At 54.0% G+C, this 15,224-nt stretch overlaps 3 protein-coding genes across 3 annotated transcripts; 2 read left to right on the top strand and 1 right to left on the bottom strand.

Moving 5' to 3' along the window:
• Nucleotides 1–1,178: 1,178 nt before the first annotated feature.
• On the top strand, nt 1,179–3,392 carry G6M90_00g001590 (uncharacterized protein; the record flags this gene model as incomplete). The annotated part of the gene is made up of 1 exon (XM_014687430.2): nt 1,179–3,392. One exon carries the CDS (start codon nt 1,179–1,181, stop codon nt 3,390–3,392), a length of 2,214 nt encoding a protein of 737 aa, XP_014542916.2.
• Nucleotides 3,393–3,723: 331 nt separating this feature from the next.
• G6M90_00g001580 (uncharacterized protein) lies at nt 3,724–7,257 on the bottom strand (the record flags this gene model as incomplete). The annotated part of the gene is made up of 3 exons (XM_066129512.1): nt 3,724–4,901; nt 5,412–7,005; nt 7,084–7,257. 3 exons carry the CDS (start codon nt 7,255–7,257, stop codon nt 3,724–3,726), a joined length of 2,946 nt encoding a protein of 981 aa, XP_065986052.1.
• A 2,698-nt stretch (nt 7,258–9,955) lies between these two features.
• Nucleotides 9,956–11,333, top strand: BTN1_0 (Protein BTN1; the record flags this gene model as incomplete). The annotated part of the gene is made up of 2 exons (XM_014687432.1): nt 9,956–10,043; nt 10,162–11,333. 2 exons carry the CDS (start codon nt 9,956–9,958, stop codon nt 11,331–11,333), a joined length of 1,260 nt encoding a protein of 419 aa, XP_014542918.1.
• Between the last annotated feature and the right edge of the window lie 3,891 nt (nt 11,334–15,224).

Genomic DNA, 15,224 nt, shown 5'->3' with positions numbered 1-15,224 from the left:
ATACGACCTGCAGCCAGGAAAGCCTAATGGATGCAACCTAACAAGACAACTCCCCGCCTTCCGGGAAATGATGAGAAAAACCTTTAAACTGCACCAGGTCTCGACAAAACGGCGCGAAGCCGGTTCCCGTCGTAAGCCATTGCCAAATTAATTGCTCATACGGGGGGCGCTGGTGAAGGAATGATTACATGGCCGAGCTCCATGCCACATGGCAGCCCTGTGGATTACTCTCGCTTTCACGACTTAAAGACGCTGCGAAAAGACCCCTGTACCACCAGAGTCTTGGACACCACCGCTCGTTTGGGGCGCTTCGATGTGGCTTGCTTTGGCGAGGGACTGTGGTGGATTTGCTTTTATAAAATGCAGCCTCACCGTTAAGGGCACCAAGTACCAAGGGCAAGACCAAGAGGTTTTGCTGCATGTTCATTAAACACGCCCTGGTCTCAGTATTGCGCACAATAGATCCGTCAACTAGACTCGCGTCTCTTGACGGAGCTGTTCAGAGCCGCCTGGTTACCTGGGACATTGTCCAGCGTCATTGTTACACACACTGCTAACCATTCAGTAGGCACTGTACGAGCATCATCACAGAAGCTGTTGCACCAATTGCGAAAACGCTATGCGTTGGACTTCCGTGGTAGGCTAGGCGCTGCTGCTTGTTTCTTTTTCGACAAAGTATTCAACGCCTCCCTTGATGGTGGCATGTTGAAGGGTCTCGTAGCGCCACTGCGACTTTGCTTTTGTATTTTGCGCACTGTTGTAGTTTTGCTTCTTTCAACCCCGGCAGTCATCAGAGTGTTGTCAACGTCCGCCCAACCTCACCGCCGCCCTACGATGCGTCATAGAGGGTGCTATAGTTCCTCCATCGCCCCTCAGTATCAATATCCTCCGCGAAGACACAGTGCGACAGTCTCATGATTATTATTGCCTCGCCTGTATCCAAAATGAACGGGCTTCCTTTCGCCGCGACATCCAAATCCACTGCCGGGGCGTGAACACAAGATCTGTTGTTTTCTGTCTCTGCATGTTTCTTCCTTGATTGCCAGTGTTTCGCTATCCTTGGTCTGTGCATGGTTGTTTGTTCCGATTGTATGGTCATCTAATTATCGATATAACAATACGCCCCCATCCCCAAAATCCAGCACTCTTGCGTTGCTTCCTGGGCATTGCCTTTCTCAATGCAAATACCTGGCAGTGAAGAATCGCCATTTACGTCTCTGTTTGGCTTGAAGCTAATTCCCATTGGAAGTGAATCGCAAGCGCCATCGACTACTGGCAGTGAATCGCCCTCAACTGCGAGGTCGTCACCATCAAGTGGGAGGAGAAGGTCTGTGTCAAGCATGAAGGATCTGATTCCACTTAAACTTTCACCGTCTTCTTCAAGTGTTTGGAGCGACAGTCAGCCTACGCCAGCGGACGAAGGCATGGCAGATCGTGCGGCTGACTGCCTACCCGAGGTCCTTGCGAGAGACCTGGAGTTGTCGGCAGCTGTTTTCGCGGAGAAGAAGATGACAGCCGGGACCCCCGTGATTTCACTTTCTGCCGAGGAGCGAGCAAGGTTACGAGCCAGCAGGATGGCCTTGTATTCACCATATCTAGCCGCTTCTGCGAGAGTCCATTCGCTTGATCCCATTGAGGAAAGGGATTCCACGGCATCATTTGTCGACCAGGAAGTAGAGTTTCCTGTGGAAAAATATGAGCTTGATTCCGAATCATCCAGCACAACTAGTCACTGCAGCTCGGACGGCGCCGAACCACCCGACTTCCGCCATCGCGGTTCCGTCGCCACGACCGCAACGTCCTTTGCGTCCGTGGCCTGCAGACGGAAGAACTCGCTTCTTCCTGACATTCAGTATGAATGCAGTTGGATCGAGGCCGATTCGGATGGCGAGGATCATGTTGACAGCAACACACAAGACTACAATGTGGGATCACTGTCTCCAAGACCACAAACACCGCCTTGCTCTGAGTTCAGCTCTTCTATTACCGAGACAGACCCGAATCTCGACATATCAAACCCTTCGATCCATACTCACAACTCCCCCCACCGGAAATCACACTCTGTTAGCGGTGGCTTCCCTAGTGTGCCAGTTCAGAGGCAACTCTCCGGTAGATCTCTGAGCGTCCCGGTGCGACCATCAACGATGAACGGGCCAATAATAAAGCCTGCAGAGAATTCATTCAAAAATGATCAACTTCAAACGATGTGTCCGACACAGTGTCAATCTTTGAAGACAATGCGGCGCACTCAATCGCTTCGAACCAGTGCTACAGATTCGTCCTTTCCAACTCATCGGCTACAAAAGCCGTCACTTCAGCCAGCCATCTGTCTGGAGACCTCACTCGTCACCAACGCATGCTCCGTGTCCGATGACGAAGGCTTATCCCCTGTTGCGAATCGTGACTCTGCCAAACCCCATGCATCTTTCGTCCGGCCGCCGACACCGCCGCAACCTTTGCGGAGTGTTCAATCGTGGCTCAACAGCAGCCTGCAGCCATATCCCTGGGCATCGCACGGCGATGAGGCTGCAAGAGCTGTGCCCTTACCACCGGATGCTATCGAGACACTGCGGGTGTCGGTGGCATGCTTCCCGGAAACGATGCTCTTGACGTCTAGTCTAACAGTCGAGACCATTCGCAGCTATGCGAAGAAAATGCGGCATCCCGTCACAGAAGCGCTTATCATTGCCGGGGATACATCTATCCAGCCGCCAAGGAAATCGCTCTGGCGCAAAGTTATCAACTACAAAAAGGGGCCGCAGCCATCAGATTGGAAAACAACGCCGATGTACTCCAGTTCACGCCAGCGAAGTAGCACGGATTCAACATCGTCAGAGGAACTGGACGTGCCAAAGTCGTGGACTCCAATCAAAAACGTATTCGGGCACTGCTCTGATTACATTTGCGACGCCATATACGCCCATATTGTGTCGTACAATTACGTCTCGGCCTTGGTAGCACGCAACCCCGCGCCAGTTGCTGGCAATGGACGCACCAGCTCGATGAGCTCGAGGGACCAGCAGCAGCAGCAGCAGCAGGATGACATTCCCAAGAAGGCGGCGTCCTTGCTTGGACTCACAGCCTCAGCGTCTGCAGAGGCAGCGGCCAGCATGGGCCGATTCCCCAGGCGCGTGAGTTCGCCTCTGGGCGAATGGAACAAAGAGGGCATCATGACCAGCCGCAACACCACGCCCAGTAGCCAAGACAATGCGCTGCGGGTGATACAGAGCGGCCTGCTGCAGTGCATCGCCAGACTGGTAGCCACGGCCAAGCTCATGGCTGAAAGTGACACCGGAGAAGAACGAATGGTGGACATGGGGGCTGAAGACGCAGATATGTTGTTCATGAGAAGCCTGTGTGAAATTGTCCGAATGGCCGAGGAGGCGTCGTGAGCCAATAAGTCTTTGGCGACTCTTTATTGTTTGTCCTCTTCCCCTTTGTAGTAATTCTTCCTGTTTCGTTTGTTAGCGTCTCGTATGGTTTGGGCGGTGGTGGCATGCGGATACCCCGGAACGGTAGTGGTAGCGAAATTATAAAATAGTATCAATGTCTTGGAGACACATGGCCGCAGGATAATCCCAAGCGCAAGAATCTCCCCAGAAATAAAAAGAATAACAAGCGTCTGTTGCCCAATCGTCCCGCTGGCCCGTATTGTCGATTCCCGGCATCCTCCCCCCTCCCTCTCGCCGCCGTCGCGCCAACGTGTCTCTTCAATGCCACCGATCAAACGCCCAGCTTGGCCAGCGCCTCCTCGGCCTTGGCCCTCCAAACCCGACACAGGTCCATGTTGTCGCCCCTGGGACACAGCTCGACAATGGCCCTCACGTACCTCACGACGTCCCAGACGGCGTCAATGTCGGCGTTGGTCGCCTCCCACCACTTGTCGACGCCGCGGCGCTCGAGCTCGCGCTCAAACACGGCCCTCATGCGGTACTTTTCGTCGTGCCCCTCCTGCGAGTAGACGCCGTTCCAGAGAAAGGCGCGCACGGGATCCCACCGCACGACCGGCACCACGCCGGCAAACTCCCAGTCCAGGACGGCCGTCAGCTCCCCGTCCTCGTCGACCATGACGTTGCCAAAGTGCAAGTCCTTGTGCGCCAGCACCATCCTGGTGTCGAGCCTCAGGCGCGGCAGCGCCCCCGCCAGCGCCGCCAGCCGGGGCACCAGGTCGCGCACCCAGCCCAGCCGCTCCCGCACGCAAATCGCATGCACAAACGCGCCCACGAAGCCCTTTACAAACTCGGCGTGCGACGCGTACGGCCCCACCGCGCCAGGCGCCCCCACCGGCACGTCGGTGCCAAACTCGGCCTCGGCGTCCGGCAAGAACCAGCAGGTATCCTCGAGCAGCGGGCCGGGCACCACCTCGCCCCCCTCGCCCCCGACGAGCTGCAGCCCGCCGACGTGCGGGAACGCGTGGGCGTGCAGCTCGACCAGCACGTCGACGAGGCGGTTGACGAGCCTCCGCCTCGCGGGCTCGGGGAGGCGCGCGTAGAGGCCGTCGACGCTGCGGCCCGGCATGCGCTCCAGCAGGGTGAACTCGCAGCCGAGCACGTTGCGCGGCGTGCAGTCGTGGCGCACGACGCGCGGCACGGGGATGCGCGTGTGGCCGCGCACCCAGGCCATGACGGCGACCTCGTTGGCCGTCTTGAGGTACGGCGGCGCCTGGGGGCCCGACACGCGCAGCACCAGGCTCGTGCCGCCGCCGGGGGAGCGCCGCAGGTCCCGCAGCTCCGGGGGCGGCGGGGAGGCGTAGTGTATCAGGTAGATGCGGTGGAAGGCGGCGTTGGCCTCGAGCGGCGCGATGGACGTGGCCGGCGGGAGGGAGAGGAAGGTGAGGAGCGTGGCGATGAGGGCCGGGTCCACGGGCGGCGGGAGGCTCGTCCCGGGCGCCACGACGGGGACTTGTTCTTTCTATTTAGGAGAAATACATGAATAGGAGAGGTGGTGGTCGGAGGGCTCTGCAACGACAGCCAGCTGGTGTAAGGAGCTGCGGAGCCTCATGGGATACAAGGCTGAGCGGAGGTGTTGTGTGACGGGGATCCACAAGACCGGCCGAGACGCACGGCGGCACCCCGTCCGCTGGCAGCGTCAAATCACACACGGCCCGTCAGCCCGATCCCTGTCCGCCTGCACCGCTCGCGTCATCGCCGTCATGCAGATCAATTTTTTGTCATTGCCGTCTATACTAATGCCACAGTTGATGCGGCTTCTCCGTAACGCCCGTCCCGAACAAATCTATCCTCTATACATATAAAAATGGTAAGAAGCTGGGTATAATGCTAATTCGCTGCTGTTACAACGCCATAAACCAAAGGAACCTCCAACACCCCCTTCAATTCCAAATGCCGCCCGCATCCTATTTTTCGCTCTTTGTGCGGGTTTTGATAAGCCCCGTTACAACTGCCACGCACCTTTCTTGTCGCCAAAGAGCTCTTCATGCCAGGGCTTCTGCCCACTCCGCTGACACACGCCCTCCCATTCGATGGAGGCGAAAGAGCCGCCAGATTTGGCGTCAAGAGACGCAGGTTCAAAGACCTTGACCATTCTATTGCGCAGGTCAGACTTGGGCGTCCAGTACCTTGTTACTTGGCCACCTTCTTGTGCTGGAATTCTCGCCAGCGGGCGAATGGTGTCTCCAGCGTCCATCGGGAGGAGCGCCCGCGCAACCAGATTGCGCAGGTGCGGGTAGAACCACATCTTGCGCCACCACTCCTTCAGCCGGATCGACTTGAGGTTGTCCACGTAGGCGTTGTGGTGGATGCCCACGGGGGTGACGCCAAAGAAGAAGTCGGTGTAGAGCGACGCATCGCCCCATTTAATGCCGGACAAGTGCGCCGAACCGACGCCGGCCTGGTCCAGCTCGGCGGGCACACCGTTGACGCGAACCTCGCCGTTGGGAACGCCGGCCCTGGCTGATTCCCGCTTCAGTGCCTGCCTGTCGTCCATCTTGACAAAGTAGCCGTCCTCCTCGGCAGAGCATGTAGGCGGGATCGTGCCGAAGCTGTAGTCTAGGCCGATGCCGTACTCGAATCGTTCACCCTTCAGTGCGGCCTTGGCAATGCCGCGCACATCGGCCGGCAGGCGGGAGAGGTAGTTTTCCGACGCGGTTCCGTTCCAGGTGCTGCCCAGCTCGCGCACCCATTCTCGCCACATTTCCTGGTCGCCAATCACTTCGCCGAAGAGGGCTTGGTCGCTCCAGAGTTGTCTTCCCCGGTGGGCGACGGTTTCGACCTTGGCCTTGGCACGGGTGAGAGCGTTGCGGAGGGAGCCCATTGTGCCCATGATCATGCCGCTGTTTACGCACCGCGGCCGGATCTTCTTGAATTTTCGGGCCGGGTCCAGGGGCATGGTGAGAACCTTGTCGGTGCCGTGGCCGTACATGTCAGAGGGCATGGGCGACTCAGGCCAGTGTGCGTAGTGCGGATCGGAGCCGGAGTCGCTTTTCGGGTGGCAGTCCTTGGCTGCCGTGACAAGGATGGACTGCTTGGGCGGCTGGATGGGGAAATCTGCTGCGAAGCCTTGGGCGTCGTCCCACTGCTGCCGCACCCTCTCGTCGGCTTCGCGGTTGAGTTGGTGGTAACGCTGGATGAGCACCGAGGGGGGCAGCTGGAACCAAATGTCGTGAGCGTCGACAAGAACGGCCAAGTCGTCTTGGTGAACATCGCCGTCTTCGCCCTCGGCCAGAGAGAGCATGTTCTCAATAACCGATAGAAGACTCTCAAGTTTGGCAATGTGGCTGCCGGCCAAGTGCCATTCAGGGCGGTTGAATTCACCTCCCCAGTTCAGTAAAATTGGTGCTGGGTAGCCCAGGGCCACGGCTGACATGACAGACTTGCACAGATTGATGTGAGGCGAGTCGGTGGGCATAAAGATGCGAAGACGGCGATCGCCACCAACTGAGATGGAGCGATTGCCGGGTTGCAGTGCCTGCAGTTGATGCGTTGTGAGGACTTTGTCCGGCGGCGGACCTTGGCCCGTCTTATATCCGAGGGAGTCTAATGAGGGCTGTGTATAACCGAGTTAGTGGGCTTTGTTGAATAAAAATGAAGTTGTCGTGGCGTGTCCAAGTCGGAGGCAACTTACAACCAGGTAATGAGCTGCGAGCCCTGCAGCTGCCAGCAATGCGGTTCCGCCGACGATGCATTTGGCCAACCTGCCCGCCTTGGAGCGACGAGTAGAGGGCAAGTCATTCAGGCAAGTTTTATACTGAGGAAGCGGGCGATGACCGCTTGAGGATGTACCGAGGTTGAATCGCATTTCGGCTGCCGTCGTGGAATCGCAGTGTGCTTCCACACGACACCACGATAAATGAATGTCGAAAGTGAATGACGGCTGGAGCAACAAGAAGCAAGGTGACACGCAGAGGAAGAGAAAAATAAATCAGGGTTTAAAGACGGAAGCGGGTGGGAACAAGGCCAGGTGGTCGGAGAGATGGCGCGAGACGGGCTTCCCGGCTGAGAGAGGATGAGACCTCAGACGGTTCTCTGGCGGCTCTCCGGCCGAGGCGTATTTGCACGATTCAAATACAAATGGTGTAAGACGGCTCCAACGCAAATCATGAGGACACATGGTGAAATGCAGCTGCGGACAGGGTCCGGGGAGACTAATCGGACTAGCATTGCGGCAGTAAGTGGGCGGCCACCGGCGGGAATGGATGGGAGCCCTAAATTATTCTTCATGCGTGACCTAGCAGGGTATTAATTAAATATTTCAAGTTTTAATAATAATTTTATAAAAATAAAACTAATAAGTTATATTATATTATATTTTTATTTAGTTTAATATTTTACCTAAAATTATTGATTTTTTAATTATTTTGCTTTATAGTCTGATAAAATTACAAGTATAATACAAGTATCGTGCAAGCGTGGGATCTAAAACAGTACTCCGTATCAGGCTGAAAAAAACTACATGTAATGTAGTTTTTCTGTCAAGGCTCTGGTCACAGCTAAATTAGGTGGTGTGTTTCTAAATTTATTAGCCTTGTTTTCCTACTATCATCCCTGTCCGACCACCCCTGTCAGCTTGTGTAACAGGCACGATTTTTGAAGGCCACCTCCGCAGGCTGCTGTTATAATACCCCTGTCAGGCCACGCATGAAGGATAATTCAGGGGGTGGACTGTACAGAGTGTCAGCTCTATCTCTTTAGTTGCCCAATGGCTCGCGGGGCCCCCACCCTCCATAGACTGCTTATATAATACAAGTGACTACTTAAGCACGTAATATGGAGTAAAGGCAAATAATTTAGTTAATGTAGCAACTTGTACCTGACAGGGTTACTGGCACTGTTATCGTCTACTAATTTCGCAGTAAATGAATATCTATTTAATCGTCATCGTCTGATTGGCCTGTACCCCCTGGCACACTGTCTCCTCGAGCCCGAGATTGTGACTCGATGTCGTGAGAGGCGACGCTGAGGCCCCGCGCCTCTGGTCCTGTCGTTGAAGGCACGCGCCGCGGTCTGCATACATGACTGGAGCTTGGCGACCCCGTGAAGAGTCAAGCGTCTTGGCCATGACTGGCGGCTTTCTGTCCATCCCGGATTGTGGCACGCTTCGACCGTGCGCTTTTTGGCTAGTATCTGACATGCTGGTGGTGCTACTCGGTTTATTTGAAGACGGGGGAACATCAGCGATGCCAGGACGGACGTAGCGCGTCTGCCTCTCAAGTCCATGGCAGCGTCCATCTAGACAGTCTCAACACAAGGACAATAATGTCTTTCAGCGCTGTAGACAGACCAAAGCACAGCGACAGCGAAGCAACATGAAGCGAACATTGAAGCACGAAGAGAACTGCAGAAGAGCAGGTCAATTGGGGGCCGCATAGCTGCATAGAGTGGACCCGAGAAAAGTGTCAATTGATTCAGGCTTTGGCCAGCCAGCGTACGGAGTACGGCACACATGCAATTAAGCCTCGTCGTACCTGCTCGTCCCACGTGCAGATGCTACTGGCTGCGGCTGCGAGGGGCACAATCGCCCCGCCGGGGTTGGGGAGACGGGGAAGGTGTGGATTAGGTCCCTGCCTCAGCCAAACAAACGGTAGCAAAAGATGGCAGCCAGGCATGCTCATCTCTCAACAAAAAACACAGCCGTGGAATTTATTTCATCTTTTGATACGTGTCGAAAAGCATGTGATTATGGGTCGCGGCGACTACTGTGCGTACGCAATTCCAAGGCCTCGATGTTTTTTTCGCCTAAGAGGATTGATGTTACCAGACTGGCACTACTGCGGCATGATTGAACGTTCTTGTGCGTGGTTTGTGGCTACACGAACAATGCCTTTGACGAACCCGAGGGCGACGTAATCAATCCGTCGCTTGATGGGCCAATCACCTCGCTCTTGGTACAGGATATCCATACTCCGTACTCCGTACACCGCATTGCTTCACATGATGATAACCGTGGCCATTGTTAGGGACGGTTGTTGTCCATACAGACACCGAAAGTGGCAGCCTGTTCTTTCTCTTCATCGCCACTCCCACGGCCGGCAGTAAGCTTCACTGCGAAAGACGCTTCACATCCTTGTGCGTGCAATACCACCCCATTGCCATGCGCCAAGGCACCGTCACCCTACCCAGATTGTCCCATGCAGTCTGGTGAGATGGCCGGGTGCCCAATCTAGCTGTCTGGTACAATACTATTTGCGTCACACTGTAGACGGAGCCTCCAGTAGCAATCGCAGGCACCGCCAACGTGCTGCCAACGTCAATCTCATCTGACACGACGCCATGCTCGCTGTCGTAGACGCCAAGAGTCCAAGATCGGCTACTCAGTGCCGCTCCGGCGGTGACGACACTCGATCCCGCGCCTCAAGTTGGCCCATGCCCGGGGTGTCGTCTTGGACATTGTTGACCGCATCTGTACCCAGGCTATTTTGCCCCTGCGTGTCCCTCTCCAATACAATCTGCATCGATCAACGTTGTCATGCTCACATCTGAGCCCTGGAGATGACGAGATGCCAGCAGTCAGGACTGCGCTTCGTCGACCAGCCGCCGTGTTTGCCAGTCATGATGTTCGCGCTCTCGTTGGATTCTGCCTCCTAGGTACGCGCGTCCCTGGAACCTATGTCTTCAAGGGGCATCTTGATACTTTATTCCTTTGAGCTTTTCGTCTTGCTCTTGGCCAGCACCAACGATAAACCGGCTGACTGTTCTCTCGTAGGCCTCGTCAATGTCGTCTTGCCGTCCATCATCTTCTCCTCTAGCTACCTCATCATTCCATATTCGCGGCCGACAGTGATCCTCATCGAAGCATCACCAGCCCTGGCGACAAAACTAATCCTTCCCCATGTCTTATGCCATGTCGCCTGGTGGCTTCGGCCGTGTTTCCTCACAGCATGCTGGATCCTCGCAGCCGTCGTTACCGCAGCTGCGCCGCCAAACGTCGCGCCCCCCATTCGAATCCTCATGACGATGCTGGCCTCGGCCAGCGCTGCGGCAGGAGAAGTCTCGTTTCTATCGCAGATGCGATATTATGGACGCTGGGGACTGGCCGGCTGGGGAATGGGCACGGGCATCGGCAGAGTGGTGGTCACCGTGATGCCGCATGTGCTCACCTACGGCATGGGCATGTTGTTGCGGGATTTGCTCCATTGCGTGTACTACCTGGTTGGCATTCTGCTAGCCGCACATTTTGTGGTCCTGCCTTCAGCTCCGCTGCCTCGAATCAGTACCAAATCCCCTTGGACGAGATCGTCTGTGAACGACGAGGAAGAGAACATTCCTTTGACACCAGGGCGTGGTGGCCCCAAGTCGACGGCCATGTTGCGATCTAGAGTTAAACGAAGTTTGACTCTAGTTCAGCCCCTATTGGTCAAGTTTATACTGCCCATGTTCATGGCGTCTTCTGTACAGGCTTTCGTCTTTCCGGCGTCCATTCGATTGCAGCCCATGTCCGCATCCCTGGGTGCATTTGCGCAATTCAAGGCCGCGTTCGGAGCTGCTTTCCAGGTGGGAGATTTCGTCGCACGATCGTCACTGGTCTTGTTTCAGTGGAAACAGCTGTACCCTCTGTTTGTGCTCCTGGTGGTCTCCTCGGGGCTGCAGCTCATAAATCTGCTCTTCTTTGTGGCATCGAGCGTGTTTTCGCTCTTGCTACTGGCGTCGTCTGTGGGAGTCGCCGGCGGGGCGATATACATGGCGATACTGTCCGCGGTCTTGGGTTATATAGAGCATGATGCGCGCTTGGTAGACGCTGATTTCTGCATTGGGGTGGTATCGAGTGGCGAAACTGGGGGGATCATGTTGGGGGCTCTACTGGGGGCGTTTATGGAGATGAGCTACTGCGCGTCAGATACGGGCGCAAGGGGCCGGTGGTGTACGAGCACCAGATGATTGAACTACTTTCATGGCAACTTGATAGCATGGCGTGAGTTGCTAGTTGAACGAACGGGAGAGGTCTATGTCGGCGCCAACCTGTATGGGTGCGGCGCATTTTGGGGGATTTCTTTGCTGTTGAGGCCACATTCCTGAACTATCTTGATGTCCAAGAATATACTGCCAAGGCATAATCATAACGACATGGACACAGAGTTTATAAGTATGGAAATGCAAGCATCGTCAGCACCTGGCATGGTTCCATCCTTGGTGGTCTGAAAACGAAATCGGGCAAAATTGATTTTGGGTCTAGGGTGGTTACTCCTCGTCCTGTGGCCCATTCAAACAAGCACACTGGAAACGAGCAGGTCGAAATCAACTTGCAAGGCAATGAAAGGGTGAAAGGCTAGACAAATCCCCTTTTATTTTCCTCTTCTTCTTATGTTGGAAGAGTAAGGCAAGTAATAGTAAGACAAGTAATCGTATTGATAGCGTGGCATTCAGGTGCCAGCATAGCTACTCACTCGTAGTCCCGATAAAGCACTCATGGTAGATGCCTTGCATCTGCTATATAAAACTTCCGACATGGGATGCTCATCCTATTGTTTTGAATGGCATATTGCCCTCCGCCACGCATTCGCCCTTCTAGCACGTTCATGTTAGAATTTTCTCAAGCACAAGACCTTTTCTTTTCTTCTTTTTTGTTTCCTAGAAAGGAGACTGCTTGTTTATCCACTAAAGGCATTTTCTAGGCCTCACAAGCTAAAAATCGAACACTATCGTTGTGAAAATGATGCTACATCGAATAAAAGAAATTCTAGGCTCATCCACTACCGCAGCCTCTCTTCCCCTAATCTAGTTTCTCCGTACATGATGTCGAATTAGTCCGCAGACTGGGGTATAATTATGGTAGTTGCAATGAAACAGTGTAAGTGTCAAAATACCCGTCAAAGCTATGTGATGTTCGTGGACCGTAGTCTATAGCTAAAAGCTTCATGTGGTTGAGGGCACAGCCAACTAGAAGCAGATCCCCGAATCCACAGCCAACGATACCATTGCCAACTCGGTCCCAGCTCCTTGTAGCGATGGCCACCCAGCTGCAAGAATAGAGAGCCATTTTCAGGGTCCTGCGAATGCCACCGTAACGGGGTGGTAAACTCCCAGTATTCAGGGCACCAGCCGGCGCATTTCCAGTCGATGAAACCTGACACACACATGACCGTTGTATACCAGGATGTTGTGAAAGGCAAAGTGACCATGTGTGAAAGCAATGCCATTCTCAAGAGACATCGCCCGAGCAGTAGCCAAGACCGTCTCATACTCGTGCCCTGTCTTGAAAGAGTGAGATGAGGCAGCACAGAGAAGGTACTGATAGAATTCGTCCTCTGACTCGCAAGGTCCCACGCGATGGTTTGGAATGCGAATACTGCGGATAGAACCGCCCCAAAAGCTACAGATGCGTCGGCCCAAGCGGTTTCCCATTAACGAATCGCCTCCAGCATCATGTGCAGCTCCATGATTCGTAGGCCACGCGAGCTCCTCCCAGGCAGGCGAGTCATAAGGATCGAAACAGGAGCCCACAGGGTATGCGGGTGCTCGCCGTAGCTGATGACCTTTGCAAAAGGACAGCCGGCTGCGTGGCTGGAGGATCTTTTGGTCGTGCTATGACTGACGAGGAACAACTGCCTAGTGATGTTGGACCACAGTCACCAGACCCGTACGCAGGTATTGGCGAGGAATGGCGGTGGATCGAATCATCTAATTGTGCACGTGAAAAGAGATTGAGAAATATCCCTGGTATCCAGCAACACCAGACGAGATCGAGGGTTGGGCCGCGACGCTGTCCCCGATTTTGCTCCGTGTGGCACAAGAGACGAAAATGGAGCTGTGTAAATTGGTTTGTGCAAGAAGCCTTTGCACGTGCTGTTCATTGCCACCGACTTGATACAGTGGAGGCAAAAAGCATTCAAGTAAATGTGTCCCGGGCTATGGCGTTCATTTAGAACATTCTATAGTATATTAGTGTATCCTTCCCGGTGGCAAATTATATCCTGCCACAGACTAAATGCATGGCTCAACTTAGCCTTTTACCAGCTATTGGCAGTAGCCTCATCGAAAATGCCACCTTTCTCCTGAACAAAAAGGTCGCTGCCAGAGTAGTATCGGGTTTGGCCACAGCCACGGAGCAAAAGGATATAGCAATAGCGGCTCTTGGCCCAATAACCCCGGAATCCCGCTTCGAAATATGCCCACTTGGCTCTCTTGACCCATCTTCGAGGCCCCGACAGTCGTAGCTACTAGGTTTTGCTAGCTAGCTGCTAATGTGCGCTTTAAAACCCTATTTTAACCTCAATGGCAGCCTCGTTTGGACCTTGAACCTAATTTGAACCTACTAGAGAAAAAGGCCCGGCTGGATAACTCACTTGTCGACGTACGTATACGATGACACACATTGTTGACATCAATAATTGTTGGATTTAACGGCTCCATCCTCGAGCGAATTCGCCCTCCAGAATGAGAAGCCTTCAACAGCGCTATAGTTGGAGATTATTGTGTACGTACAGGTGAGGGGAAAACGACGAATTTGATGATATTAATGATAAGTACATCCCTTCGTTCAAGGTCCTGGAATCCTGACAATTCGCCCCAGGTGTCCGTTGATACATGGTCAGACCGCCCTTGATGCCTGTATTGTGACCCTCGATTCGAGCGCTACTCCGAGCGCAACTATCATGACCAGCCTCTGAAATTCCCCTTGTTGACACAACTATAATCGGGCCTGTTGAAGTTTGTGTAAATGCTAGGCCGATAGACGCTTGAACGTGCATCATTCTCTCGATGCCATAAAATGCAATCATTCTTAATGTCGCATCACTTCGTTTGAATCCGCCCAAAACACCGAGTATATGGGAAATCTGCGCCCAGCACCAAACACGGTTGCCACGCTGGCCTTTTCCACTCAGACCCCATGTACCAAACTCATAGAGACACCGAGACGTCGTGCCATCCGCCCTTCACGATGTCCCTAACACTCCCTGCCCCCGATGCAAGTGCACCAGCACCAATCGGGAACGCAGCAGCGCGAACAACCTGGTCCTGCTGGCGTGCACTCGGTACAAGAAAGACATGACTCAATAACAACCTCGCCTTGATCATTCAGAATGTAGGATCCTGTGCGCTCGACAACGGCAGCCGTGGCGGTGAGCGCAGCGAGAGATAGCAGGACGAGGAAACGCATCTCGGATATAAAATAGTGAAATGTAAGTGGGAATAATATGCGATGTTTTTTTTTGTATTGGCGTTGGTGTAATGTTGAGGAATAAATGTGTCTGCGGTGCCGTCTTTTATACCTAAAGACATCGATATGGCTAGCAGCTGGCTCACGCGGCGACGACATGACCGGACTGTATTAACTTTTACTCAACTTGACTACGGAGCCGGTGGTTGACTCGGCTCTTCGAATGTGGCCACTGGCGTGCGGACGGCAAGAGCCACAGGCACCAACTCCTTGCTTTGGGGGCGTGTAATGACGCGCAGTAGAGGATGGACATGTATAGTTTGGAATCGGCGTCTTTGCTTGTCTTATAAAAGCTGCAAAAATCGTTCAATCAGGATTCGTTACACGTATTACTTCATGCCGTCGCTTCGAGTTTCGCCGAGTTCCTTGTCCTTCGGCTCGTTGTCTGCGGTCATTGTCTGCGCCCTCTTCCATCTTGCTTCGAATCAGGTCCTCGACCCTTTCATCTGCGCTCTGCTCCGCGATATCTAGTGGAATGTGCCCAGTCCGATCCTCTATCAAGGTATCCGCTTCTGCATCAAGAAGTACCCGCTTTGATGGCTCGAATTACAGCCACAGGTTATTATATAGCCCCTGTCACGGGAAGTAGTGGATGCTGGTCATATGACCAT

The sequence above is a fragment of the Metarhizium brunneum genome, chromosome 1 (assembly GCF_013426205.1).
Source record: "Metarhizium brunneum chromosome 1, complete sequence".
NCBI lineage: Eukaryota > Fungi > Ascomycota > Sordariomycetes > Hypocreales > Clavicipitaceae > Metarhizium > Metarhizium brunneum.
Note: the sequence above shows the minus strand (reverse complement) of the source record. Positions and strands in the feature narration are given on the sequence as shown.